We start from the raw sequence: 27,103 nt of genomic DNA, 5'->3' as shown, positions 1-27,103 counted from the left end.
CTTGAGGAGATCAAAAGCTCCCTGGGCGGAAACGGACCACTTAAAGCACGTCTTGACAGAAGTAAGGGCTGTGAGAGGAGCTGCCACCTGACCGAAATTACGGATGAAACGACGATAGAAGTTCGCGAAGCCGAGAAAGCGCTGCAGCTCGACGCGTGACTTAGGGACGGGCCAATCAATGACAGCTTGGACCTTAGCGGGATCCATCTTAATGCCTTCAGCGGAAATAACAGAACCGAGAAATGTGACGGAGGAGGCATGAAAAGTGCACTTCTCAGCCTTCACAAAAAGACAATTCTCTAAAAGGCGCTGGAGGACACGTCGAACGTGCTGAACATGAATCTGGAGTGACGGTGAAAAAATCAGGATATCGTCAAGGTAAACGAAAACAAAGATGTTCAGCATGTCTCTCAGGACATCATTGACTAATGCCTGAAAGACAGCTGGAGCGTTAGCGAGGCCGAAAGGAAGAACCCGGTATTCAAAGTGCCCTAACGGAGTGTTAAACGCCGTCTTCCACTCGTCCCCCTCCCTGATGCGCACGAGATGGTAAGCGTTACGAAGGTCCAACTTAGTGAAAAACCTGGCTCCCTGCAGGATCTCGAAGGCTGAAGACATAAGAGGAAGCGGATAACGATTCTTCACTGTTATGTCATTCAGCCCTCGATAATCTATGCAGGGGCGCAGAGACCCGTCCTTCTTCTTGACAAAAAAAAACCCCGCTCCGGCGGGAGAGGAGGAGGGGACTATGGTACCGGCGTCAAGAGCTACAGACAAATAATCTTCGAGAGCCTTACGTTCGGGAGCCGACAGAGAGTATAGTCTACCCCGGGGGGGGGGTGGTTCCCGGAAGGAGATCAATACTACAATCATACGACCGGTGTGGAGGAAGAGAGGTGGCCCTGGACCGACTGAACACCGTGCGCAGATCGTGATATTCCTCCGGCACCCCTGTCAAATCACCAGGCTCCTCCTGTGAAGAAGAGACAGAGGAAACAGGAGGGATAGCAGACATTAAACATTTCACATGACAAGAGACGTTCCAGGAGAGGATAGAATTACTAGACCAATTAATGGAAGGATTATGACAAACTAGCCAGGGATGGCCCAAAACAACAGGTGTAAAAGGTGAACGAAAAATAAAAAAAGAAATGGTTTCACTATGATTACCAGAAACAGTGAGGGTTAAAGGTAGCGTCTCACGCTGAATCCTGGGGAGAGGACTACCATCCAGGGCGAACAAGGCCGTGGGCTCCTTTAACTGTCTGAGAGGAATGTCATGTTCCCGAGCCCAGGTCTCGTCCATAAAACAGCCCTCCGCCCCAGAGTCTATTAAGGCACTGCAGGAAGCTGACGAACCGGTCCAGCGTAGATGGACCGACAAGGTAGTGCAGGATCTTGAAGGAGAGACAGGAGTAGTAGCGCTCACCAGTAGCCCTCCGCTTACTGACGAGCTCTGGCCTTTTACTGGACATGAAGTGACAAAATGACCAGCGGAACCGCAATAGAGACAGAGGCGGTTGGTGATTCTCCGTTCCCTCTCCTCAGTCGAGATGCGGATACCTCCCAGCTGCATGGGCTCAGCACCCGAGCCGGCAGAGGAAGATGGTAGTGATGCGGAGAGGGAGGCGACGGAGAGCGCGAGCTCCTTTCCACGAGCTCGGTGACGAAGATCAACCCGTCGCTCAATGCGAATAGCGAGTTCAATCAAGGAATCCACGCTGGAAGGAACCTCCCGGGAGAGAATCTCATCCTTTACCTCTGCGCGGAAACCCTCCAGAAGACGAGCGAGCAAGGCCGGCTCGTTCCAGCCACTGGAGACAGCAAGAGTGCGAAACTCAATAGAGTAGTCTGTTATGGATCGATTGCCTTGACATAGGGAAGACAGGGCCCTGGAAGCCTCCTCCCCAAAAACAGATCGATCAAAAACCCGTATCATCTCCTCCTTAAAGTCTTGATACTGGTTAGTACACTCAGCCCTTGCCTCCCAGATTGCCGTGCCCCACTCACGAGCCCGTCCAATAAGGAGAGATATGACGTAGGCGACACGAGCAGTGCTCCTGGAGTAAGTGTTGGGCTGGAGAGAAAACACAATATCACACTGGGTGAGGAACGAGCGGCATTCAGTGGGCTCCCCAGAGTAACACGGCGGGTTATTGATTCTGGGCTCCGGAGATTCGAAAGCCCTGGAAGTGGCCGGTGGATCGAGGCGGAGATGGTGAACCTGTTCTGTGAGGTTGGAGACTTGGGTGGCCAGGGTCTCAACGGCATGTCGAGCAGCAGACAATTCCTGCTTGTGTCTGCCTAGCATCGCTCCCTGGATCTCGACGGCTGAGTGGAGAGGATCCGAAGTCGCTGGGTCCATTCTTGGTCGGATTCTTCTGTTACGGTGCGTGAATGAGGACCCAAAAGCGAATCAACTTAAACAGAGCTTCTTTAATTACCAAACATAGGTAGGCTCAGATGGACCGGCAGATTCCGACAGGACAGGACAAGGTTACAGCAAACATGACGACAGTCTGGTTCAGGCATGAATGACACAAACAAACAAGAATCCGACAAGGACAGGAGCAGAAACAGAGAGAGATATTGGGACCTAATCAGAGGGAAAAAAGGGAACAGGTGGGGAACGGGGTGAATGGGTAGTTAGAGGAGACAAGGGACAGCTGGGGGAAAGCGGGGGAGAAAAGGTAACCTAACACGACCAGCAGAGGGAGACAGGGTGAAGGGAAAGGACAGAGACAAGACAACATGACAGTACATGACAGATACAGAATGGTTGACTGAGATCGAAGACACCAGAGGTGGTCACTTATGAAATTGGATGAATTGTGCATTTCACAATGCACACTGCAACAACGAGTCTAGATGAACGTTAAAAGTCAAGCAAGTATCATTTCGTTTTCAGAGAAACTGAAAAAGAGGGCAAATGCAGTGATGCACTTCCATCTCTGGTATCCACTGGAGCTGTAGACCTACAATATATATAGATACAGTGTTATGTGGGAGAGGTGGATTGTTATGAGGGTTCCCAGCCCCCTCTAGCTCACATATAATTTGAACCATGGACCCGGCCATGGGAGTTACCTTTGATCATTAGCGAAGCGTACACTCTCTTATCCCCAACCACCACAGAGATTGCGCCTGAATCCATAGGGGTCAGCTCCCTCATGGTGAGGGAGTGGAAACCCCCCTGAGGTACCTGGATCTCATTGAGGGGGCTGGGCTGCAGAGGGGTTTGATCTAGGCACCACCGCACCTGATGGGTCAGGTCAGGTGGGCTTACAAGGCACCTAAACATGGCAGAGTCCCCCTCAAAACACTCAACGTCCTGGGGTGACTCTACTATGAGCACTGTCTGACCTGGATGGAACACATCCAGGTCAAATGCTGCTCTGAGCATAATGTATTTCTTGTCCACCAACCAGCATGGGAATAGACAGTAAGAAGGAATGATCTCCCAAATTTTTAAAAATGAAGCAAAGCAAAGGGACATTAATTACGCTCAGTCAATACTGTTGCATCGTATGAATGTTGTAATCATCGGCATGTCTGCTCAAGAAGACAAGCAGGGGAGTCAATCTTACTAGATGTCACAATGTCAGCTCTGATACACCCCAACCAAACTATGACTCATATGACCTCAAGTAATATTCAAGTTCTGATCTTTAAATGTTGGCAGAGGTCAATCACATCACTCACAAAACATTTTCAGGAAAGAATCCAAATTCTCAACACAAATTCAAAGCTCTGTGCCCTGCAATGCACAGCAGTCAGCACGTCAGCAAAGCTCTTTCATTTACAGCAGGTGTAATTACTAAATAAAAAAGTTATTAACATATTAATGTGCAACACCAAAAATTTCAGACAAAGACACATATATAGGCCATGGTCTTACCTTTGACTGTCACCTTAGCCGTCATCTTGGCGGTGCCCACGTCACAGGTGTAAGTTCCGCTGTCTTTCTCCTCCAGCTGTTTAATGGTAAGTGTGAGAACGGTCTCCTTTTGGGTCATCTCGCAGCGTCCCCCGGCCTTCAGCTCTATGCCTCCCTTGGACCAGGTGGCCTTGGAGGCAGGCTGGGCCGTCTCACACTGTAGAGTCACTGAACCCTTTTCTTCCGCCTCACTGTCCTTCAGCTCCTTGGTGAACTTGTGGACTGGCTCTGAGGAAAGGGACATTTCGGTAGGAGCACAGCAGAAGGCATTGAGGTAGGAGAGGCAGCGCTTATATTTAGTGTTATTTAACATTAAAAAAAGCAGTCATAGTTGAAAAGTGGTAGTTCACTGTCAATGATACCTGAATATCCAGTAAACAAGAACCGTTAAACAACTGAAGGTGTCTGTGAAAGGAACTTGTCAGACTTACCTTTGATCACCAGCTTGGCCTTGGTAGTGGCTCCTCCGATGACCTCACAACTATATTCTCCAGAGTCCTGGACAGTGACGCTGCGGACGGTCAACTTCATGACCCTCTCCTCTTTGCTGATGTTATACTTCTCACTCTTCCTGATGTCCTTCCCATCCTTGGCCCACTGGACGGTGGTGCTGGTCTGTGAGACCTCACAGGTAAACACAGCATCCTCCCCTGAGACAACGCTGACGCTCTGCAGCTCCCGTGACACAGATTGGGCTTTGCCTGAAATAAAGGACATTTATACTACCTTTGTTTTAATTCTGAGGATGGCTCAATTCCCTTCCAATTACAGAAACCAAAAAAGCTCAGAAATTGGTTAATTGTATTAATTTCTCCCAATGGTCTACATATCCAATTTAAAACGATAACCTCAGGGATCAGTTGCTCGACGTTTCAAAACAATGAATGCTAAAAGCTCTGCAGATTGATGTTAGAGCCTCAACTGGTACAGATGTCTGACCTTCAACAGCTAGGGTAGTCTTGGAGTTCAGGTTCTTGATGTTGAAAACCACCTCACCAGTATCGGCTGGTGTCACGTTCTTGATAACCAGCGTGTGTTTGCAACTTGTACTGGAGACCTGGAAGCATCCTCCATTTGCCACAGCCTGGCCATTCAAGGTCCAGGCACACTCGTCAGTGCTCTCCCATGATAGAATACACTGAAAGTTACATGTCTCTCCCTCCATCGCCTCCACAGACTTCAACTGCTTGGTGATACCTGTGCTCAGGTCTACGTAAAAGGTGGGGAGAGGATCTTTGTTTCAAGGACCTGAGGCTTCAGCGCACTATACTCATTTGTTCGCAAGTTATGCTGCTTCGTCAAACACACCTCTCACAGTGACCTTTGACTTGGAAAGCTCAGTTCCCAGGTCACATCTGTAATCACATGCGTCTTCCTTGGTAACGGCTTTGACGATCAGACTACGGCTTTGACATACTTAGGCCCAGCGGTCAGGACCGTACCATCTTTCCTCCAGGTGGGGGAGACCCTGGGCTTGAATGCCTCACACGTCAGGGTGATCATACCTTTTACTTCTCCTACCACGTCATCCAGAGACTTGAGGAACACTGCACACTTTTCTGGAGGAATCCAAACGGAGAGCAACCCCACAACCACCAGTCAAAGACGTTTAACATATTATTTAGTCCCACTTCTACACTACAATATTTTGACTTGGAACCAGACTAGGTCATGAGTCCTTACCTTTGACCTTTAGGGTCACAGCCTCCTTGACCTCTCTGACCTTGAAGGTGATGGTGCCCCTTTCCTCAGGTGCAAGGTTCTTGAGTGTGAGCGTGTGCATTTTGCCCACCTGAGTGATGGTGTTAACTTCGTTTGAGAAGAGTACTTTGTCATTGAGCAGCTGAGTTGATCTCACAGGTGAACACTGCATCACTATCCTCATCCACCTCAGTGTCCGCCAGATGCTTGGTGATCTCCACTTTCCGAACTGCGATAAACCACAGCACACATCATCATTGTACCATGGATTTGGTTTAAATTAAGAGGATGGAATCTCATTTGAACCATCAATGCTCAGCAAAGCAAATAGCATTGAAGTCAAATCAACACCCAAAAGAAATACAAAACATACACTCTACAGTGAGAGTGACTTTGGTCTCGGCAGCAGTCGACTGACAGCGGTACTCCCCAGTGTCTTCCTCAGTCAGCTTCTGTATGGTCAGCTTAGCCCGCACAGCGTCCTGTTTCAGGCTGTACTTGTCTGATGTCGCCAGGAGGGTTTGGCCTTTGAACCAGCTCACCTCTTTGGGTGCAGTGGAGAACTTGGAGCTCAGCGTGGCTGAGCCCTTCTCTTTGGCTGTCACATCCTTAATGGGCTCTACAACCTCAAGAGGGCGCTCTGTAGTCGAGACAATAAGACGTGCAAACAGCTCTGATCATAGGCAAGTCATGTAACATGGTCCTAACCCAGTTTTGGTTGTAATCTGGTTGTAACAACGTCATTTCAGCCAGTTATACCCACTGGGAATCTGGTGCTCTGTGTGAGGAGAAGCCTCTGACCTTTGACAGTGACCTGGGCCACAGACTTGCTCTTGCTCTTGCCAGCACTGAACTGGACAGGTCCTGTCATGGAGGCCTTGGCCTTCTTGAAGGTGAGACGGTGCATGGAGCCCTCCTTCTCCATCTCCAAGTCAACAATGTCCTGCATGGCCACACCATTCAGGATCCACTTGGGGTGCTTGACTGAGTTGATGTTTATCTCCACCTCGAAGAAGGCGGAAAAGGGCTCGGTCACGTCCACGGCACTTAGCTCCCGTACGATGCTGATGGCCTGCTCTAGAGGGACCATAGATACCGAGCGTATAGGTCTAACTTGAGACAGAAGCACTCTTAATTACACTCTTTAGGGATATTATAAGAGTGCTATTTCCATTCATTCACTCACTGACGGGTAATCCTGTGTCCTGAAGTAATCATACGTGCTAAAAGAGATTGAACGTGTATTTTTATAAAGTCACATCAACCTTTATAAAAATACAATTTAAAGAAAATTCCTAGAAGTTTACAATAGACAATGTCCTGATTTTCATTCCGTTACCTTCCACAACATGTTTACAGGATGTCTTGTCGACGATGGCGTTGCAGGTGTAATTATCCTCGTCATCCGAGCCCACGTCATTGATAGTCAGTTTGCGGTATATAGCCTTGCTGCTAATCTCGTGCTTCTTGCTGGGCTTGGTCTCCTTCTTGTTCTTGTACCACTTGACCTTGGCGCTTGCCCGAGACATTTGACATTCCAGGAACCCACGGTGTGTATGCATGGCTAACTTATCCCTGAGCTTCTTCACAAACTGGACAGGGAGCTCTACAGTAACAATAACAACCGTATCAATACAAGGAAGCCATACTAAGCAGTTCCACAGTAGCATATAAAAACTCTATCATACATCAAAGCAGCACTAAAATAATACAGTCTACAAAGAAAAGAAAGTACTTGATGGGCCATGGCATTACCAAAGAAGCCTATAAGCCTATGCAGAAACCCTTCGTAAGCATATCTGATCTATTTACTGTACAGTTGCTTCCAGCATACACTACAAGACAAAACGTTTGTGGACACCTGCTAACCAAACATCTCATTCCAAAATCATGTGCATTAATATGGAGATGGTCCCTCCTTTACTGCTATATCAGCCTTCAATCTTCTGGGAAAGCTTGCCACTAGATGTTGGAACATTGCTGAGGGGACTTGCTTCCTTTCAGCCACAAGAGCATTAGTGAGGTCGGGCACTTATGTAGGGCGATTAGGCCTGGCTCGCAGTCTGCATTCCAATTACAATTCATCCCAAAGGTCTTTGATGGAGTTAAGGTCAGGGCTCTGTGCAGGCCAGTCAAGTTCTTCCACGCCAGTCTCAACAAACCATTTCTGTGTGGACCTCGCTTTGTGCACGGGGGCATTTTCATGCTGAATCAGGAAAGGGCCTTCCCCAAACTGTTGCCACAAAGTTGGAAGCACAGAATTGTCTAGAATGTCATTGTAAAATTTCCCTTCAATGGAACTGAGGGGCCTAGCCTGAACCATGAAAAACAGCCCCAGACCATTATTCATTATTATTTAGGAATGTAGTGAAGTTAAAGTAGTCAAAAATATAAATTAAAAAGTAAAGTACCAGTACCCCAAAAAACTAAAGTAGCTTTACTTAAGTACAGTCGTGGGCAAATGTTTTGAGAATGACACAATATTAATTTTCACAAAGTCTGCTGCCTCAGTGTCTTTAGAAATTTTTGTCAGATGTTACTATGGAATACTGAAGTATAATTACAAGCATTTCATAAGTATCAAAGGCTTTTATTGACAATAACATGAAGTTGATGCAAAGAGTCAATTTTTGCAGTGTTAACCCTTCCTTTTCAAGACCTCTGCAATCCACCCTGGCATGCTGTCAATTAACTTCTGGGCCACATCTTAACTGATGGCAGCCCATTCTTGCATAATCAATGCTTAGGGTTTGGCAGAATTGGTGGGTTTTTGTTTGTCCACCCGCCTCTTGAGGATTGACCACAAGTTCTCAATGGGATTAAGGTCTGTGGAGTTTCCTGGCCATGGACCCAAAATATCGATGTTTTGTTCCCCGAGCCACTTAGTTTTCACTTTTGCCTTATGGCAAGGTGTTCCATCATGCTGGAAAAGGCATTGTTCGTCACCAAACTGTTCCTGGATGGTTGGGAGGATGTGTTGGTACCATTCTTTATTCATGGCTGTGTTCTTAGGCAAAATTGTTAGTGAGCCCACTCCCTTGGCTGAGAAGCAACCCCACACATGAATGGTCTCAGGATGCTTTACTGTAGGCATGACACAGGACTGATGGTAGCGCTTACCTTGTCTTCACCGGACAAGCTTTTTTCCGGATGCCTCAAACAATCGGAAAGGGTATTCATCAGAGAAAATGACTTTACCCCAGTCCTCAGCAGTCCAATCCCTGTACCTTTTGCAGAATATCAGTCTGTCCCTGATGTTTTTCCTGGAGAGAAGTGGCTTCTTTGCTGCCCTTCTTGACACCAGGCCATCCTCCAAAAGTCTTTGCCTCACTGTACGTGCAGATGTACTCACACCTGCCTGCTGCCATTCCTGAGCAAGCTCTGTACTGGTGGTGGCCCGATCCCGCAGCTGAATCAACTTTAGGAGACGGTCCTGGCGCTTGCTGGACTTTCTTAGGTGCCCCGAAGCCTTCTTCACAACAATTGAACCGCTCTCTTTGAAGTTCTTGATGATCCAATAAATGGTTGATTTAGGTGCAATCTTATACTGGCAGCAATATCCTTGCCTGTGAAGCCCTTTTTGTGCAAGGCAATGATGACGGCACATGTTTCCTTGCAGGTAACCATGGTTGACAGAGGAAGAACAATGATGACAAGCACCACCCTCCGTTTGAAGCTTCCAGTCTATTATTCAAACTTAATCAGCATGACAGACTTATCTCCAGCCTTGTCCTCATCAACACTCACACCTGTGTTAATGAGAGAATCACTGACATGATGTCAGCTGGTCCTTTTGTGGCAGGGCTGAAATGCAGTGGAAATGTTTTTTGGGGATTCAGTTCATTTGCATGGCAAAGAGGGACTTTGCAATTAATTGCAATTCATCTGATCACTCTTCATAACGTTCTGGAGTACATGCAAATTGTCATCATACAAACTGAGGCAGCAGACTTTGTGAAAATGTATATTTGTGTCATTCTCAAAACCTTTGGCCACAACTGTACTTTACAGCACTGGCTTTTTTTACTGGCTTTTTTACAGAACAGCAAACTCCCTAAATTGAGATGGAAACACTAAAAGAGCCATGTCCCCTGGATCTCATCATAGGAAAGATCTTGAAATAACTTCAAGGAGCTCTGAAATATGTCCAATCCTCAAGATGAGGAATTCATTGGAGTAAAACGTTATAATAATCGCCCTGATGCATCAGCAGCCTACACACATTTGGACAGACTTATATTTTTACATTTTACATTTGAGTCATTTAGCAGACGCTCTTATCCAGATTTACTTACAGTTAGTACATTCATCTTAAGATAGCTAGATGAGACAACCAAATATCACAGTCATCGTAAATACATTTTTCCTCAAATTAATTTTTCTTCAAATATTTTTTTTGTACCAACTTTGTCCCAATCTACAGGATCTCAAAGTGGACTTAAGTCTAATTAAGTGGGTCATTGACTTTCTCCTCAATAGGGGTCAGTAAGCCAAAGAAAACATCTCCCTGTGCAATTCATTTCCACGGGCTACCCCAAGGAACAGGGATTTCTCCTGTGCTGTCCTCCATCTGCTCCAACGTCCTGAGGGGCTCGGATAGTCACTGCATGACCTTTTCACTCCTGGCCTGGTACAGAGGGATCTCCATAAGCAACATGAGAGCAAGCTCCCGAGGGGGGTCAGGTCACCCTAAGATCTGGGTCCCGTGGTTCAGGTTTCCAGAGGATGTAAAACAACCGTATATCAAGAAAAGACTGCACCATGGATTTCCAGGGAAACAACTCACAACCTCTACATATTCTTAGGGGTCATCTTGCCCTCTGGCCAGGGATGCAAAACACCAACATTTCAGAATAAAAGAGGCAATCCCCACAGACATCTGGCTGCTGAACCAAAATAAACCCCAGGACAATAACTCTGAGGACACAGAGGACAGACTAACTAGATTTTAGTTATGGTTAGAGCACTGAATTCACCATTGGTATGTTTAATAAGTATTAGTGAATTCTGTGGATTTGTTGTGTATATTGTGATGACCTGAACATCATTAATTTAACAAAGGTATTCTATCATATGGCATATTGTGCCGTATATAGCATTCTATGAGGAATGCATGCTGGAAATGGACTTTGTTTCTTTACCTTTCACTGTCAGTTTGGCCGTTGAAGAGGCCTTTTCAGCTGTGAATTTAATCTCCGCCACGTCTTCTGGTGTCACCGATTTAATCAGCAGCACATAGATTTTACCTTTAATTGAAAGAAGGCAACTTATAAGAACAGTACAGAATGGTAAAACACAGAAATAGTACATTAGACCTAATTAATCAATGATGTCTAATAATTCAAAAGCTGATGCATGAGCGTCTATTACTAAAATGTATAAGTGTCTTTTACTAAAATGTATGAGTGTCTTTTACTAAAATGTATGAGTGTCTATTACTAAAATGTATGCGTGTCTATTACTAAAATGTATAAGTGTCTTTTACTAAAATGTATGAGTGTCTTTTACTAAAATGTATGAGTGTCTATTACTAAAATGTATGAGTGTCTATTACTAAAATGTATGAGTGTCTATTACTAAAATGTATGAGTGTCTATTACTAAAATGCATGAGTGTCTATTACTAAAATGTATGAGTGTCTATTACTAAAATGCATGAGTGTCTATTGCTAAAATGCATGAGTGTCTATTACTAAAATGTATGAGTGTCTATTACAAAAATATATGAGTGTCTATTACAAAAATATATGAGTGTCTATTACTAAAATGTATGAGTGTCTATTAATAAAATGTATGAGTGTCTATTAATAAAATGTATGAGTTTCTATTACTAAAATATATGAGTGTCTATTACTAAAATATAATATATGAGAGTCTATTGCTAAAATGGACATCTAAACATATACTTGGAAAGAATTCTAAATGTGTGTATCCTCCTCACCGTCTTGTCTCATCTTGATGTTGTCACCAACTTTGAGTTTGGTGTCACCTTTGAACCACTGGCAGGCCACTTCATCGTGAGAGATCTCACACATGAATGACGCACTCTCTTTCTCCATCACCTCCACATCCTCTAGCTTCTTCACTATCTTAATGTCTCGGGCTTTGGGGGAGAATCACAAGAGACCATTAAAAGAGACATCAGAGAGCCTTCAACACATCTAATGCTGAATGGAATAGGGCCATTCTTTTCCATTGATTCATAGCCATATATCTGGTAAAAAGGATACCTATTATTTAAAATTGAGACATGCACTATTTTACCAACCTGTAAGTACATCTATCATTGACAAGCCTATACAATCATTGGATTGTATTATACGATCATTATCATTGGATCGCATAATATACCATGTATCATGTTGTATCATAAGAATAACATGTAAGGACTCATACCATGTACAGTGAGTTTGGCTGATGTATTGTCGTCAGACGTTCGACAAACGTATGTGCCCTCATCCTCTTTGGAACATTTATGGATGAGGAGGCTACGTGTGCGACCCTGGGAGTGGATGCCAAAGTTCTTTCCTGGTTTTAGTTCCGTATCACCCTAGGGAACAGTGATATTTTAGTACAAATGATTACTTCACTTTGTATACACAATTATGCAAAGTAAATTGCTGACATTGAAAATTTTCTCGTTTTGCATGACTGAATGTTCGAGTTCTATGATTTACCACTAGAATATGTTTTCTCACCTTGAACCACTTGACCTCAGAATTGGTTCTGGACACCTCACACTCAAGTGTTGCCTTCTCCTTCTCTGGAGCTTTGACATCCTCCATGGGCCTAGAGATCATGGCAGCAGGTTCTGTATGAGCCACAATGCAAAAAGGTACAGTATTTAAATAAGAGGTGCCACTTCAAATAACACTCAACTTGATGAATATCTTAATGTTGGTCAAAAATTGAGATAACCTACCTGCAACAATGAGCTTGCCAGAAGACTTGACCCCTTCCGCTTGGAAGACAATCGTTCCTGCGTCCTCCATCTTGAGTTGGGACAGTGTAAGGGCATGCTTCTTTCCAAGGGCCGTGATGCGACAGTTGGACCCTGCCTTGAGCTTGGCTCCGCTCCTGGTCCAGGAACCCTCCACGTCAGCTTGACTGAGCTCCACCTCCAGGGTCACTGTCTCCTTCTCATTGGCCTTGACCTCGGCCAGCAGGCCCTTGACCACCTCAATCTTCTGCACTGTGAAATACAGATAGAGGGAATATTTAGGTGTGTTGGAATATGCTAAATGTTTAGGTTATAAAGAATCATCGCTAAGTGTCCTGTGCATCTATTTTCGGCTCTGACACTGTAGATATATAGTCTGGGGCTACAGAGTGGCGCAGCGGTCTAAGGCGTTGCATCTCAGTGCTAGAGGCGTCACTACAGACCCTGGTTCAATTCCAGGCTGTATCACAACCGGCACACAATTGGCCCAGCATCGTCCGGGTTAGGGTTTGTCCGGGGTAGGCTGTCATTGTAAATAAGAATTTGTTCTTAACTGACTTGCCGAGTTAAAAAAGGTACAAAAATATATACATAACAAAATAAACATCTGTGTGGAGATCAAATGTACAAACTGCATGTCAGATTAGGAAATACTGTCTGTGCTTAACTAAGATCACTAGATCGCTATTTATACATAATCATAAAACTACAGCATCTGTAAATGCGACATACTCTTACTTGGGCGGTAGGTAGTCTAGTGCTTAAGAGCGTTGGGCCAGTAACTGAAAGGTCGCTGGATCGAATCACCGAGCTGACTAGGTGAAAATTCTGTCTATGTCCCTTTGAACAAGGCACCTAACCCTAATTTCTACTGTAAGTCACTCAGGATAAGAACGTCTGCTAAATGACTAAAATATAAATGCACTTACCATCCACCGTGAGTTTGGCCTGGGTCTTGTCATCCAGAGTTTCACAGGAGTAGTAGCCGCGGTCAGCGGTAGTCACACTCTTGAAGATCAGGGTCTGCTTGGCCCCGTCCACCCTGATGTCCATGTTTGCTCCGGGCTGCAGCACCACGCTGTTCTTCATCCACCTGACCTCTTTAGAAGGTCTACTAAGCTCCACCTCCAGCTTCACTCCCTTCTGATCCTCTACCGTCGTCACGTTCTGCAGCTTTTTCTTGAACATCACCGGCTCCACTGTCAGGGTACAAAGAAAACACAGATATTACAACTCCTTCGTGATAACTGTAGCCCTTCTAAGCTAAAATGCTTAAAAGGCTTATACATTTTTGTAAACAATGGCTATAATGGTGTATCAGTCAATCAAAACAATCTGATTCCTCTCAAAAATGTTAGAAAAGGCTGTTGCGCAGCAACTCACTGCCTTCCTGAAGACAAACAATGTATACGAAATGCTTCAGTCTGGTTTTAGACCCCACCATAGCACTGAGACTGCACTTGTGAAGGTGGTAAATGACCTTTTAATGGCATCAGACCGAGGCTCTGCATCTGTCCTCGTGCTCCTAGACCTTAGTGCTGCTTTTGATTTCATCGATCACCACATTCTTTTGGTCTACACGGACAAGTTCTGGCCTGGTTTAGATCTTATCTGTCGGAAAGATATCAGTTTGTCTCTGTGAATGGTTTGTCCTCTGACAAATCAACTGTAAATTTCGGTGTTCCTCAAGGTTTCGTTTTAGGACCACTATTGTTTTCACTATATATTTTACCTCTTGGGGATGTCATTCAAAAACATAATGTTAACTTTCACTGCTATGCGGATGACACACAGCTGTACATTTCAATGAAACATGGTGAAGCCCCAAAATTGCCCTCGCTAGAAGCATGTGTTTCAGACATAAGGAAGTGGATGGCTGCAAACTTTCTACTTTTAAACTCGGACAAAACAGAGATGCTTGTTCTAGGTCCCAAGAAACAAAGAGATCTTCTGTTGAATCTGACAATTAATCTTAATGGCTGTACAGTCGTCTCAAATGAAACTGTGAAGGACCTCGGCGTTACTCTGGACCCTGATCTCTCTTTTGAAGAACATATCAAGACCATTTCAAGGACAGCTTTTTTCCATCTATGTAACATTGCAAAAATCAGAAACTTTCTGTCCAAAAATTATGTAGAAAAATTAATCCATGCTTTTGTCACTTCTAGGTTAGACTACTGCAATGCTCTACTTTCCGGCTACCCGGATAAAGCACTAAATAAACTTCAGTTAGTGCTAAATACGGCTGCTAGAATCCTGACTAGAACCAAAAAAAATTATCATATTACTCCAGTGCTAGCCTCCCTACACTGGCTTCCAGTCAAGGCAAGGGCTGATTTCAAGGTTTTACTGCTAACCTACAAAGCATTACATGGGCTTGCTCCTACCTATCTCTCTGATTTGGTCCTGCCGTACATACCTACACGTACGCTACGGTCACAAGACGCAGGCCTCCTAATTGTCCCTAGAATTTCTAAGCAAACTGCTAGAGGCAGGGCTTTCTCCTATAGAGCTCCATTTTTATGGAATGGTCTGCCTACCCATGTAAGAGACGCAAACTCGGTCTCAACCTTTAAGTCTTTACTGAAGACTCATCTCTTCAGTGGGTCATATGATTGAGTGTAGTCTGGCCCAGGAGTGGGAAGCCGCCCTTGCTGTCTCTGCCTGGCCGGTTCCCCTCTTTCCACTGGGATTCTCTGCCTCTAACCCTATTACAGGGGCTGAGTCACTGGCTTACTGGGGCTCTTTCATACCGTCCCTAGGAGGGGTGCATCACTTGAGTGGGTTGAGTCACTGATGTGATCTTCCTGTCTGGGTTGGCGCCCCCCCTTGGGTTGTGCCGTGGCAGAGATCTTTGCGGGCTATACTCAGCCTTTTCTCAGGATGGTAAGTTGGTGGTTGAAGACATCCCTCTAGTGGTGTGGGGGCTGTGCTTTGGCAAAGTGGGTGGGGTTATATCCTTCCTGTTTGGCCCTGTCCGGGGGTGTCCTCGGATGGGGCCACAGTGTCTCCTGACCCCTCCTGTCTCAGCCTCCAGTATTTATGCTGCAGTAGTTTATGTGTCGGGGGGCTAGGGTCAGTTTGTTATATCTGGAGTACTTCTCCTGTCCTATTCGGTGTCCTGTGTGAATTTAAGTGTGCTCTCTCTAATTCTCTCTGTCTTTCTCTCTCTTGGAGGACCTGAGCCCTAGGACCATGCCTCAGTACTACCTGACATGATGACTCCTTGCTGTCCCCAGTCCACCTGGTCGTGCTGCTGCTCCAGTTTCAACTGTTCTGCCTTATTATTATTTGACCATGCTGGTCATTTATGAACATTTGAACATCTTGGCCTTGTTCTGTTATAATCTCCACCCGGCACAGCCAGAAGAGGACTGGCCACCCCACATAGCCTGGTTCCTCTCTAGGTTTCTTCCTAGGTTTTGGCCTTTCTAGGGAGTTTTTCCTAGCCACCGTGCTTCTACACCTGCATTGCTTGCTGTTTGGGGTTTTAGGCTGGGTTTCTGTACAGCACTTTGAGATATCAGCTGATGTACAAAGGGCTATATAAATACATTTTATTTTATTTGATGATAATACAGAACAGAAGTATATCCATTGGAAATTAGCTCAGATATTATATCATACAGTAAGTGTTAAAGTGAATAGAGGTTGGTTCTTACGTTGCACTTGGAGGGTAGCGCTGCAGGTTTTGCCCTCAGCTGCCATGCTGATCTCCCCAGCATCCTCCTGACTGACTGATGTGATGGTGAGGGAGTGGCTGGTGGCCCTGTGCTCAATCTTATACTTGGGCCCAGCAGTGATTGGCACGTTGTTGCGGAACCATTTTACTTTGACGTCTGCTGGGGTGACACTACACTTGAAGATGACATCTTTCCCTTCCACTGCAACGATGCTGCTCAGCTTGGAAGTCAGATTCACCAGTCTGGGGGCTGAAAAGTTCAGAATGGAAAAGATTATCTGGAGACACTTAATTAGACTCAGGCACAAAGAAAATGAGTTAATATTGAAATACATGGGTTCATATCTAGTATGTTTGACGATATGGCTGTAACTATGTTGTATGTGTCTGTAACTATGTTGTATATGTCTGTAACTATATTGTATATGTCTGTAAGTATGTTGTACAGGTCTGTAGCTATGCTGTATTTGTCTGCAACTATGTTGTATATGTCTGTAACTATGCTGTATATGTCTGTAACTATGTTGTATATGTCTGTAAATATGTTTAATATGTCTGTAATTATGTTGTATATGTCTGTAACTATGTTTATATGTCTGTAACTATGATACTCATGTCTGTAACTATGTTGCATATGTCTGTAACTATGTTGTATGTGTCTCTAACTATGTTGTATATGTCTGTAACTATGTTGTATGTGTCTCTAACTATGTTGTATATGTCTGTAACTATGTTGTATATGTCTGTAACTATGTTGTATATGTCTGTAACTATGTTGTATGTGTCTGTAACTATGTTGTATATGTCTGCAACTATGTTGCATATGTCTTTAACTATGTTATAAATGTATGTAACTACGTTGTATATGTCTGTAACTATGTTGCATATGTCTGGAACTATGTTTTACAGGTCTGTAACTATGTTGTATATGTCTGTAACTATGTTGCATATGTCTGTAACTATGTTGTAGTCTATAACTATGTTTTACAGGTTTGTAACTATGTTGTATGTGTCTGTAACTATATTGTACAGGCATGTAACTATGTTGTATATGTCTGTAACTATGTTGTATTTGTCTGTAACTATGTTGTACATGTTTGTAACATTGTAGTACAGGTCTGTAACTATGTTGTATATGTCTGTACCTATGTTGTATATGTCTGTAACTATGTTGTATATGTCTGTAACTATGTTGTATATGTATGTAACTGTGTTGTATATGTCTGTAACTATGGTGTATATGCCTCTAACTATGTTGTATTTGTCTGTAACTATGTTCTATATGTCTGTAACTATGTTGTACATGCCTGTAACTATGTTGTAGTCTATAACTATGTTTTACAGGTTTGTAACTATGTTGTATGTGTCTGTAACTATATTGTACAGGCATGTAACTATGTTGTATATGTCTGTAACTATGTTGTATTTGTCTGTAACTATGTTGTACATGTTTGTAACATTGTAGTACAGGTCTGTAACTATGTTGTATATGTCTGTACCTATGTTGTATATGTCTGTAACTATGTTGTATATGTCTGTAACTATGTTGTATATGTATGTAACTGTGTTGTATATGTCTGTAACTATGGTGTATATGCCTCTAACTATGTTGTATTTGTCTGTAACTATGTTCTATATGTCTGTAACTATGTTGTACATGCCTGTAACTATGTTGTGTATGTCTGTAACCATGTTGTATATGTCTGTACCTATGTTGTACAGGTCTGTAACTATGTTGTGTATGTCTGTAACCATGTTGTATATGTCTGTACCTATGTTGTACAGGTCTGTAACTATGTTGTGCAGGTCTGTAACTCTGTTGAATATGTATGTAACTGTACTGTATATGTCTGTAACTATGATGTATATGTCTGTAACTATGTTGTATATGTCTGTAACTGCATTGTATATGTCTGTAACTATGTTGAATATGTATGTAACTGCATTGTATATGTCTGTAACTATGTTGTATATGTCTGTAACTGTGTTGTATATGTCTGTAACTGTGTTGTATATGTCTGTAACTGTGTTGTATATGTCTGTAACTGTGTAGTACATGTCTGTAACTTTCTGGTACAAGTCTGTAACTATGTTGTACATGTCTGTAACTGTGTTGTATATGTCTGTAACTATGATGTATATGTCTGTAACTATGATGTATATGTCTGTAACTATGTTGTATATGTCTGTAACTGTGTTGTATATGTCTGTAACTGTGTTGTATATGTCTGTAACTGTGTAGTACATGTCTGTAACTTTCTGGTACAAGTCTGTAACTATGTTGTACATGTCTGTAACTGTGTTGTATATGTCTGTAACTATGATGTATATGTCTGTAACTGTGTAGTACATGTCTGTAACTTTCTGGTACAAGTCTGTAACTATGTTGTACATGTCTGTAACTGTGTTGTATATGTCTGTAACTATGATGTATATGTCTGTAACTGTGTTGTATATGTCTGTAACTATGATGTATATGTCTGTAACTGTGTTGTATATGTCTGTAACTGTGTTGTATATGTCTGTAACTATGATGTATATGTCTGTAACTGTGTTGTATATGTCTGTAACTATGTAGTACATGTCTGTAACTTTCTGGTACAAGTCTGTAACCATGTTGTACATGTCTGTAACTGTGTTGTACATGTCTGTAACTGTGTTGTATATGTCATTAACTATGTTGTTTATGTCTGTAACTATATGCTGCAGTAATGAGTGACCAAGTGTTAAATCTAATGAAAGTAAAGCCTCAGCTACCGTTGGTGGAGACCTTGGCAGAGGTCTTATCATCTTTGCATTCACAGATGTACTCTCCCTCATCCTCTTTGGTCATTCCTGTTACGGTAAGGACCCGCTTGGCACTGTCAGCGCTGACACAGAACCTGCCACCGGGTTTGACCTCACGACTGTTGTGGCGCCAGAGTACGTCCCCTGAGGCTTGGTTCAGTTCACAGGTCAGGGTCAGCGTAACACCCAGCTCTGTGGCTACAGGCTGCAACGGCACCACAAACTTCAGCGGTGTATCTGAGAGGAAACATGGACAGAACTTAATTAACTACATTTTATATGCACACTCTCATGTCAGTATTGACTGTACACGCCAATCAATTGTTCTGATGAATGAATTGCTAACTAACGTTTGACTTGAACTTTGAACTCAAGCTTGTCATCATCAGTGTGGCAAGAGTAGGTGCCACTGTCTTTGACTTCGGTGGACTTCACAATCAGGGTACGAGAATGACCCTCTCTCTTCATCTCATATTTAGTGCCTTCCTTCAACTCTACTCCATCCCTGAACCACTTAACACTGGCACTCTCCGAAGTCAGCTCAGTGGTCAAAACAATCTTCTCACTTGCTTGAACACTGCATATATCCTTCACAGCAGTCTTTTTAAACTTGGCAGAGGATTCTAGAGAAAAAAATAAGACTTGTTAGCATAGTGATGATAGTGATGGGTATAACAAATACGGTTGAATGAGTCAATGACATCATACCTGTCACCTGTATCTTAAAGACCAGCTTCTCTGCTCCAACCTCACAGGTGTACTGTCCAGCATCCTTCTTCTCCACCTTCTCTATCACCAGCTGACGAGTCTTGCCCTTTGTCTCCATGGAGACTGTCTTACTGGAAGTCAGCAGCTTACCATCCTTGTACCATTTCACCTCTGTCTTGGTATCTGACACATCACAGCTCAGAGTGGCTTTCTGGGAGAGAGTAGCTTTCACCTCCTTCTTTACAGACTCTTTGTTGGTGAAAGCTGCTTGAATCTCTGAAGGAGAAATGATGACATGCCACAGTGGAATTAGAACCCCTTCATTCAGGGTTGAACACAAAACAAACAGGAAGCACATCTCTACACTGGACAGACATGAGACTGGGAGGTGTTGAGCAATACAATGGCTAGACTATTAAGTCAATTACCAGCTATTGAAATATAGCTTTAGACACAAATATGCAACCAAGAGACAGACATCTACCAAAACAAAATGGGCAATACATTCAGAGGCCATTGACTTGAGTATACAAAACATCATCTGGTTTGGGACCATTCAGCCTACAAAGCCTTAAGAGAAACATCAATAGACAGCCAGCTTTCATATCCTCCATACCTGTCACCTGTATCTTAAAGACCAGTTTCTCTGCTCCAACCTCACAGGTGTACTCTCCAGCATCCTTCTTCTCCACCTTCTCTATCACCAGCTGACGAGTCTTGCCCTTTGTCTCCATGGAGACTGTCTTACTGGAAGTCAGCAGTTTGCCATCCTTGTACCATTTCACCTCAGTCTTGGTGTCAGATACCTCACAGCTCAGAGTGGCTTTCTGGGAGAGAGTAGCTTTCACCTCCTTCTGTACAGAGTCCTTATTGGAGAAAGCAGCCTGGGCCTCTGAATGGGGATCATTGAAGGGTATGGTAAAACCAGAAACCCTTCATTTAGGGTCAAACAATCCCAACACCAAATCAGAAACCCTTTGGATATCTTGCACATGACATACAAAAGGGAAATCAAGCGATATTGTCAGAGTAAGTTAAAAAAAAATCTGCATTTCTAAAGCATTATGAGACAGAAGAACATACAATTTAGACTTCCACACTAACAAAACCATCAAAACAAACAACAGTATAACATGTCTTTCCTTGGGAGAAGAAAATTGTAGACAACGTAGAACACAGACACAGTACATTGACAACCATCCAGCCTCCAAAACCTTGAGAGAAACATCAATGGACAGCCAGCTTTGAAATCGTCCCATACCTGTCACCTGTAGCTTAAAGACCAGCTTCTCCGCTCCAACCTCACAGGTGTACTGTCCAGCATCCTTCTTCTCCACCTTCTCTATCACCAGCTGACGAGCCTTGCCCTTTGTCTCCATGGAGACTGTCTTACTTGAAGTCAGCAGTTTGCCATCCTTGTACCATTTCACCTCAGTCTTGGTGTCAGATACCTCACAGCTCAGAGTGGCTTTCTGGGAGAGAGTAGCTTTCACCTCCTTCTGTACAGAGTCCTTATTGGTAAAAGCTGCTTGAGTTTCTGAGGGAACAATTATGGAGGGGCATGATAGTACCAGAAACATAACATTCAAGGTCAAACAATCCCAACAACCAAACCATATCTTACACACAACAGACATTAGGGGACATAAGCAATACAAATGCTAGATAAATCAACCATCTGCATTTATAAAGTAGTAAGACTCAGACAAGACAATGCAACAAACAGGGTAACGGACAATTCAGACATTAGCAAAACAATAAAAAAAGACAACACTATAACGTCTTTCTATTATGGAAAACATTTGTAGACAATGTAGAGAACATATACAGTGGGGAGAACAAGTATTTGATACTCTGGCCGATTTTGCAGGTTTTCCTACTTACAAAGCATGTAGAGGTCTGTAATTTTTATCATAGGTACACTTCAACTGTGAGAGACGGAATCTAAAACAAAAATCCAGAAAATCACATTGTATGATTTTTAAGTAATTAATTTGCATTTTATTGCATGACATAAGTATTTGATACATCAGAAAAGCAGAACTTAATATTTGATAAAGAAACCTTTGTTTGCAATTACAGAGATCATACGTTTCCTGTAGTTCTTGACCAGGTTTGCACACACTGCAGCAGGGATTTTGGCCCACTCCTCCATACAGACCTTCTCCAGATCCTTCAGGTTTCGGGGCTGTCGCTGGGCAATATAGACTTTCAGCTCCCTCCAAAGATTTTCTATTGGGTTCGGGTCTGGAGACTGGCTAGGCCACTCCAGGACCTTGAGATGCTTCTTACGGAGCCACTCCTTAGTTGCCCTGGCTGTGTGTTTCGGGTCGTTGTCATGCTGGAAGACCCAGCCACGACCCATCTTCAATGCTCTTACTGAGGGAAGGAGGTTGTTGGACAAGATCTCGCGATACATGGCCCCATCCCTCCTCCCCTCAATACGGTGCAGTCGTCCTGTCCCCTTTGCAGAAAAGCATCCCCAAAGAATGATGTTTCCACCTCCATGCTTCACGGTTGGGATGGTGTTCGTGGGGTTGTACTCATCCTTCTTCTTCCTCCAAACACGGCAGGTGGAGTTTAGACCAAAAGCTCTATTTTTGTCTCATCAGACCACATGACCTTCTCCCATTCCTCCTCTGGATCATCCAGATGGTCATTGGCAAACTTCAGACGGACCTGGACATGCGCTGGCTTGAGCAGGGGGACCTTGCGTGCGCTGCAGGATTTTAATCCATGATGGCGTAGTGTGTTACTAATGGTTTTCTTTGAGACTGTGGTCCCAGCTCTCTTCAGGTCATTGACCAGGTCCTGCCGTGTAGTTCTGGGCTGATCACTCACCTTCCTCATGATCATTGATGCCCCATGAGGTGAGATGTTGCATGGAGTCCCAGACCGAGGGGGATTGACCGTCATGTTGAACTTCTTCCATTTTCTAATAATTGCGCCAACAGTTGTTGCCTTCTCACCAAGCTGCTTGCCTATTGTCCTGTAGCCCATCCCAGCCTTGTGCAGGTCTACAATTTTATCCCTGATGTCCTTACACAGCTCTCTGGTCTTGGCCATTGTGGAGAGGTTGCACTGTTTGATTGAGTGTGTGGACAGGTGTATTTTATACAGGTAACGAGTTCAAACAGGTGCAGTTAATACAGGTAATGAGTGGAGAACAGGAGGGCTTCTTAAAGAAAAACTAACAGGTCTGTGAGAGCCGGAATTCCTACTGGTTGGTAGGTGATCAAATACTTATGTCATGCAATAAAATGCAAATGAATTACTTAAAAATCATACAATGTGATTTTCTGGATTTTTGTTTTAGATTCCGTCTCTCACAGTTGAAGTGTACCTATGATAAAAATGACAGACCTCTACATGCTTTGTAAGTAGGAAAAACCTGCAAAATCGGCAGTGTATCAAATACTTGTTCTCCCCACTGTACATTGACAACTGTTCAGCCTCCAAAGCCTTCTGAGAAACAATAATAGAGCCAGCTGTATCTTAAAGACCAACTTCTCTGCTCCAGCCTCACAGGTGTACTCTCCAGCATCCTTTTTCTACACATTTTCTATCACAAGCTGACAAGCTTTGCTCATTGACAACATGTGGACTGTCTTAGTGGAAGTCAGTAGCTTGCCATATTTGTACCATTTCACCTCTGTCTTGGTATCTAACAGCTCACAGCTCAGAGTGGCTTTCTGGGAGAGAGTAGCTTTCATTCCCTGCTGTACAAAGTCCTTATTGGAGAAAGCAGCCTTCATTTCTAAAGGAGGAACAATTTAGGGATATGATGGAAATGAGAAACCTCAATATCACATGAAAACAGGAACCATATCTCTAGACTGGACAAATACGGGAGTTATTCGACATAGAGCAGCCTTGCAAAGTCAACCATCTGAAATTCAAATGTGGCGTGGAGATGGACACACAGTCCAGAGCAACAAACTGGGAAACAGAGCACTCAGATATCCCCATGAGAAACATCTGTGAATCGAGACAAAATGTTCAAAGGACAATGCTGTGCGCAATCAAAACAACCAATTAAACCTATTTTTTTGCAAGATAGAACTCACAAATGCTAAGGCAACGTTACCAATTACACTTAGAAAATAACTAAATAGCTGTAAGTTAAAAAACAGAACTAAAAATGTAACTGTGTATGTCCCATAACATCTTCTCCGACTTAAGAAAATCTCTTACGATTATCTTTAAATAAGGAGAATACAATTTTAATTAATAGGACAGACAAACGGACAACCATTCAAGCAACCAAAACCTAAATCACATCACAGAGGGCTCCTAACTAAAAAACAACTCCTGCATACCTGTCACCTGTATCTTAAAGACCAGCTTCTCTGCTCCAACCTCACAGGTGTACTCTCCAGCATCCTTCTTCTCCACCTTCTCTATCACCAGCTGACGAGTCTTGCCCTTTGTCTCCATGGAGACTGTCTTACTGGAAGTCAGAAGTTTGCCATCCTTGTACCATTTCACCTCTGTCTTGGTATCTGATACCTCACAGCTCAGAGTGGCTTTCTGGGAGAGAGTAGCTTTCACCTCTTTCTGTATAGAGTCCTTATTGGTGAATGCAGCCTGATGTGCTTCTGATGGAACAGTCATGGAGGGGCACAATGGCAGAAAAACTTAATTTAGGGTCAAACAGTATCAGCACCAAACGCAGAACACACTACTTACTGTCCTGTACAGACACGGGGAGAATTGTCTACAGAATGACACCGAGAGTTAACTGTCAGCAATTCTAACATGGTACGGAGACAAACAAACTGCGCAACAAACACAGAAACAGACTATTCAGATGTAATATAAGCTATAGCAGCAACACAGAAACAGACTATTCAGATGTAATATAAGCTAGAGCAGCAACACAGAATGTAGGAGATGTCAACTTGGGAAGACAACTCGACAAATGAAACAACCTTTGTCAAAGACAAGTTTTATCAAATAAATATTTGTAGGTCAGGCATATAGACAACCATTCGTCCCACTATATGCCCCAGAGCAAACAATAGACAGACAGTAAATCCAATATATCCTCCATACCTGTCACATGTATCTTAAAGACCAGTTTCTCTGCTCCAACCTCACAGGTGTACTCTCCAGCATCCTTCTTCTCCACCTTCTCTATCACCAGCTGACGTGTCTTTCCCTTTGTCTCCATGGAGACTGTCTTACTGGAAGTCAGAAGTTTGCCATCCTTGTACCATTTCACCTCAGTCTTGGTATCTGACACATCACAGCTCAGAGTGGCTTTCTGGGAGAGAGCAGCTCTAACCTCTCTCTGTACAGAGTCCTTATTGGAGAAGGCAGCCTGGGCCTCTGTAAATCAACCATTAGCAGTTCAAATTTAGAATGGGAATAGACACACAGCCACAAAAGGGACAGAGACCAGTGAGACGCCCCCATAAGCCACAAAGCAAAACAACCAGAGCCAAATCAAGCAAGGAAACAACGTTGAAGCCTCAAACATAGCCCCTTGTCTGATGGAATCAACTAATCCTAAGATCTCAACTTTATCAGTATGGCAAAAAACTAGGCATTTGTTTCTTACTGAGACAAAAGCTAAATGTAATTCAACAGTACACTTGCCAAAGCATCCGAGGGGAGAGGTAAATATTTAATAGTTATCTTCTCCTAAGATAAACATGTCCAATGTGTAGAGCAGAAAGCCAGTATGAGGGTTTGCAGTCAGGCTACAATGGAAGGCAGCCGGTGTGTAGGAGAAAAAATATATGTAGAGTTCAAAAGGTACTGGCACTCAAAACCATGAAAAGGAATAACCCAAGGAGGCCGACGTGCAAAAATAATACACTTAATTTAATCCACGCTCAAAAGAATACAAAAAGTACAAAGTTAATAAACAAAAACGGAGCATACGTTTCGGCCTTATCGTCAGTAATGTACAAACAAATTAGGAAGACGTACTTAAGAAGACACACCTGCTGTGCGTAACAGGCACAACAGGTGCAAGCAGATAGTTGATTAGAGACTGGCAAAAAAGGAGTGAATACATATTAACAAGGAATATGTGGAAGAATAAAAAAAATGGACAATTCAAATGTCACATATAATTGAAAAAAGACAACGAACTGGGCTACATAACAATATTAGAAGCAATAGATATTAGGCTGAAGAGCTCAGAGTGCTTGGAGGTGGGGTGGCGGACTGCTGGTGCCTGTAACATGCAAGGTCCAATTCCTCATTAATGTAAAGAGCAGACAGACCACCATTCAAGCAATCGGGCAGAAAGGAGACAAGACAGCAAGTCGATATCCTCCTTACCTGTCACCTGTATCTCATAGACCAGTTTTTCTGCTCCAACCTCACAGGTGTACTCTCCAGCATCCTTCTTCTCCACCTTCTCTATCACCAGCTGACGAGTCTTGCCCTTTGTCTCCATGGAGACTGTCTTACTGGAAGTCAGCAGTTTGCCATCCTTGTACCATTTCACCTCAGTCTTGGAATCTGACACATCACAGCTCAGAGTGGCTTTCTGGGAGAGAGTAGCTTTCACCTCCTTCTGTACAGAGTCCTTGTTGGTGAAGGCAGCCTGTTGGGCTTCTGAGGGAACAATCATGGAGGGGCATAGTAGGGGTCAAATAATGAAAACAGGAATAATTTTTCGACACTGGACAGACATGGGTAGCATTGACATATATAACAGCCATAGTCAACCAGCTACAGCACTAATATAGCAGAGGCAGACACATCGCATCATTGAGGTGTCCTCAGAAGCCATGAAAGCAAAATCATCCAATGAAACAGCTTTGAAGCCCATATCTCCAAACAATATTTTATCTGATAACCTCACACATTTTTAGGTCTCAATTAGAACACATTGAAACTAACAAAACAACCATACATTTCTAACATAATGAGCAGAGCTGAAGAAATTCAAATGTTGTACATTGTTCAAACCATCACCAAGGACTAAGGGGGAAAACATTTCAAATTTGCAAGACTGGCACATGGACAACCACTCCAGCAACCTCGTGCAAAAGTAGACAATAGACAGTAACTCAATATTTGGCTTACCTGACACATGTATTTTAAAGACCAGCTTCTCTGCTCTAGCTTCACAGGTGTACTCTCCAGCATCCTTTTTCTCCATTTTGTCTACTACCAACAGACGACTCTTGCCCTTTGTCTCCATGGAGACTGTTTTACTTGCAATGATCTGTTTGCCATCCTTGTACCATTTCACCTCTGTCTTAGTATCTGCAACCTCACAGCTCAGAGTGGCTTTCTGGGAGAGAGTAGCTCTCACTTCCTTCTGTACAGAGTCCTTGTTGGTGAAGGCAGCCTGTTGAACTTCTGAGGGAACAGTCATGGAATGG

General features: G+C 43.5%; 1 protein-coding gene across 50 annotated transcripts in view; it reads right to left on the bottom strand.

Annotated features, from left to right (window-relative positions):
- The window catches only part of LOC110530483 (obscurin), a 92,102-nt gene that overhangs the window by 51,971 nt on the left and 13,028 nt on the right, over nucleotides 1–27,103 (bottom strand). For all 50 annotated transcript variants that reach the window (XM_090182507.1, XM_090182520.1, XM_090182523.1 and 47 more), the window contains exons 10-27: nucleotides 26,802–27,080; nucleotides 26,049–26,327; nucleotides 24,810–25,085; nucleotides 24,074–24,352; nucleotides 21,016–21,291; nucleotides 20,371–20,646; nucleotides 19,755–20,030; nucleotides 19,397–19,669; nucleotides 19,017–19,283; nucleotides 16,240–16,509; nucleotides 13,507–13,776; nucleotides 12,560–12,829; nucleotides 12,336–12,448; nucleotides 12,034–12,187; nucleotides 11,579–11,740; nucleotides 10,780–10,884; nucleotides 4,369–4,638; nucleotides 3,899–4,165 (exon numbers count right to left, since the gene is read on the bottom strand). In XM_090182507.1, the coding sequence (XP_090038633.1) occupies nucleotides 3,899–4,165; nucleotides 4,369–4,638; nucleotides 10,780–10,884; nucleotides 11,579–11,740; nucleotides 12,034–12,187; nucleotides 12,336–12,448; nucleotides 12,560–12,829; nucleotides 13,507–13,776; nucleotides 16,240–16,509; nucleotides 19,017–19,283; nucleotides 19,397–19,669; nucleotides 19,755–20,030; nucleotides 20,371–20,646; nucleotides 21,016–21,291; nucleotides 24,074–24,352; nucleotides 24,810–25,085; nucleotides 26,049–26,327; nucleotides 26,802–27,080 (4,362 nt within the window). The remainder of the gene's footprint in view (nucleotides 1–3,898; nucleotides 4,166–4,368; nucleotides 4,639–10,779; nucleotides 10,885–11,578; nucleotides 11,741–12,033; nucleotides 12,188–12,335; nucleotides 12,449–12,559; nucleotides 12,830–13,506; nucleotides 13,777–16,239; nucleotides 16,510–19,016; nucleotides 19,284–19,396; nucleotides 19,670–19,754; nucleotides 20,031–20,370; nucleotides 20,647–21,015; nucleotides 21,292–24,073; nucleotides 24,353–24,809; nucleotides 25,086–26,048; nucleotides 26,328–26,801; nucleotides 27,081–27,103) is intronic.

This window comes from Oncorhynchus mykiss, chromosome 8 (assembly GCF_057628025.1).
Source record: "Oncorhynchus mykiss isolate SJ-2025 chromosome 8, ASM5762802v1, whole genome shotgun sequence".
NCBI lineage: Eukaryota > Metazoa > Chordata > Actinopteri > Salmoniformes > Salmonidae > Oncorhynchus > Oncorhynchus mykiss.
Note: the sequence above shows the minus strand (reverse complement) of the source record. Positions and strands in the feature narration are given on the sequence as shown.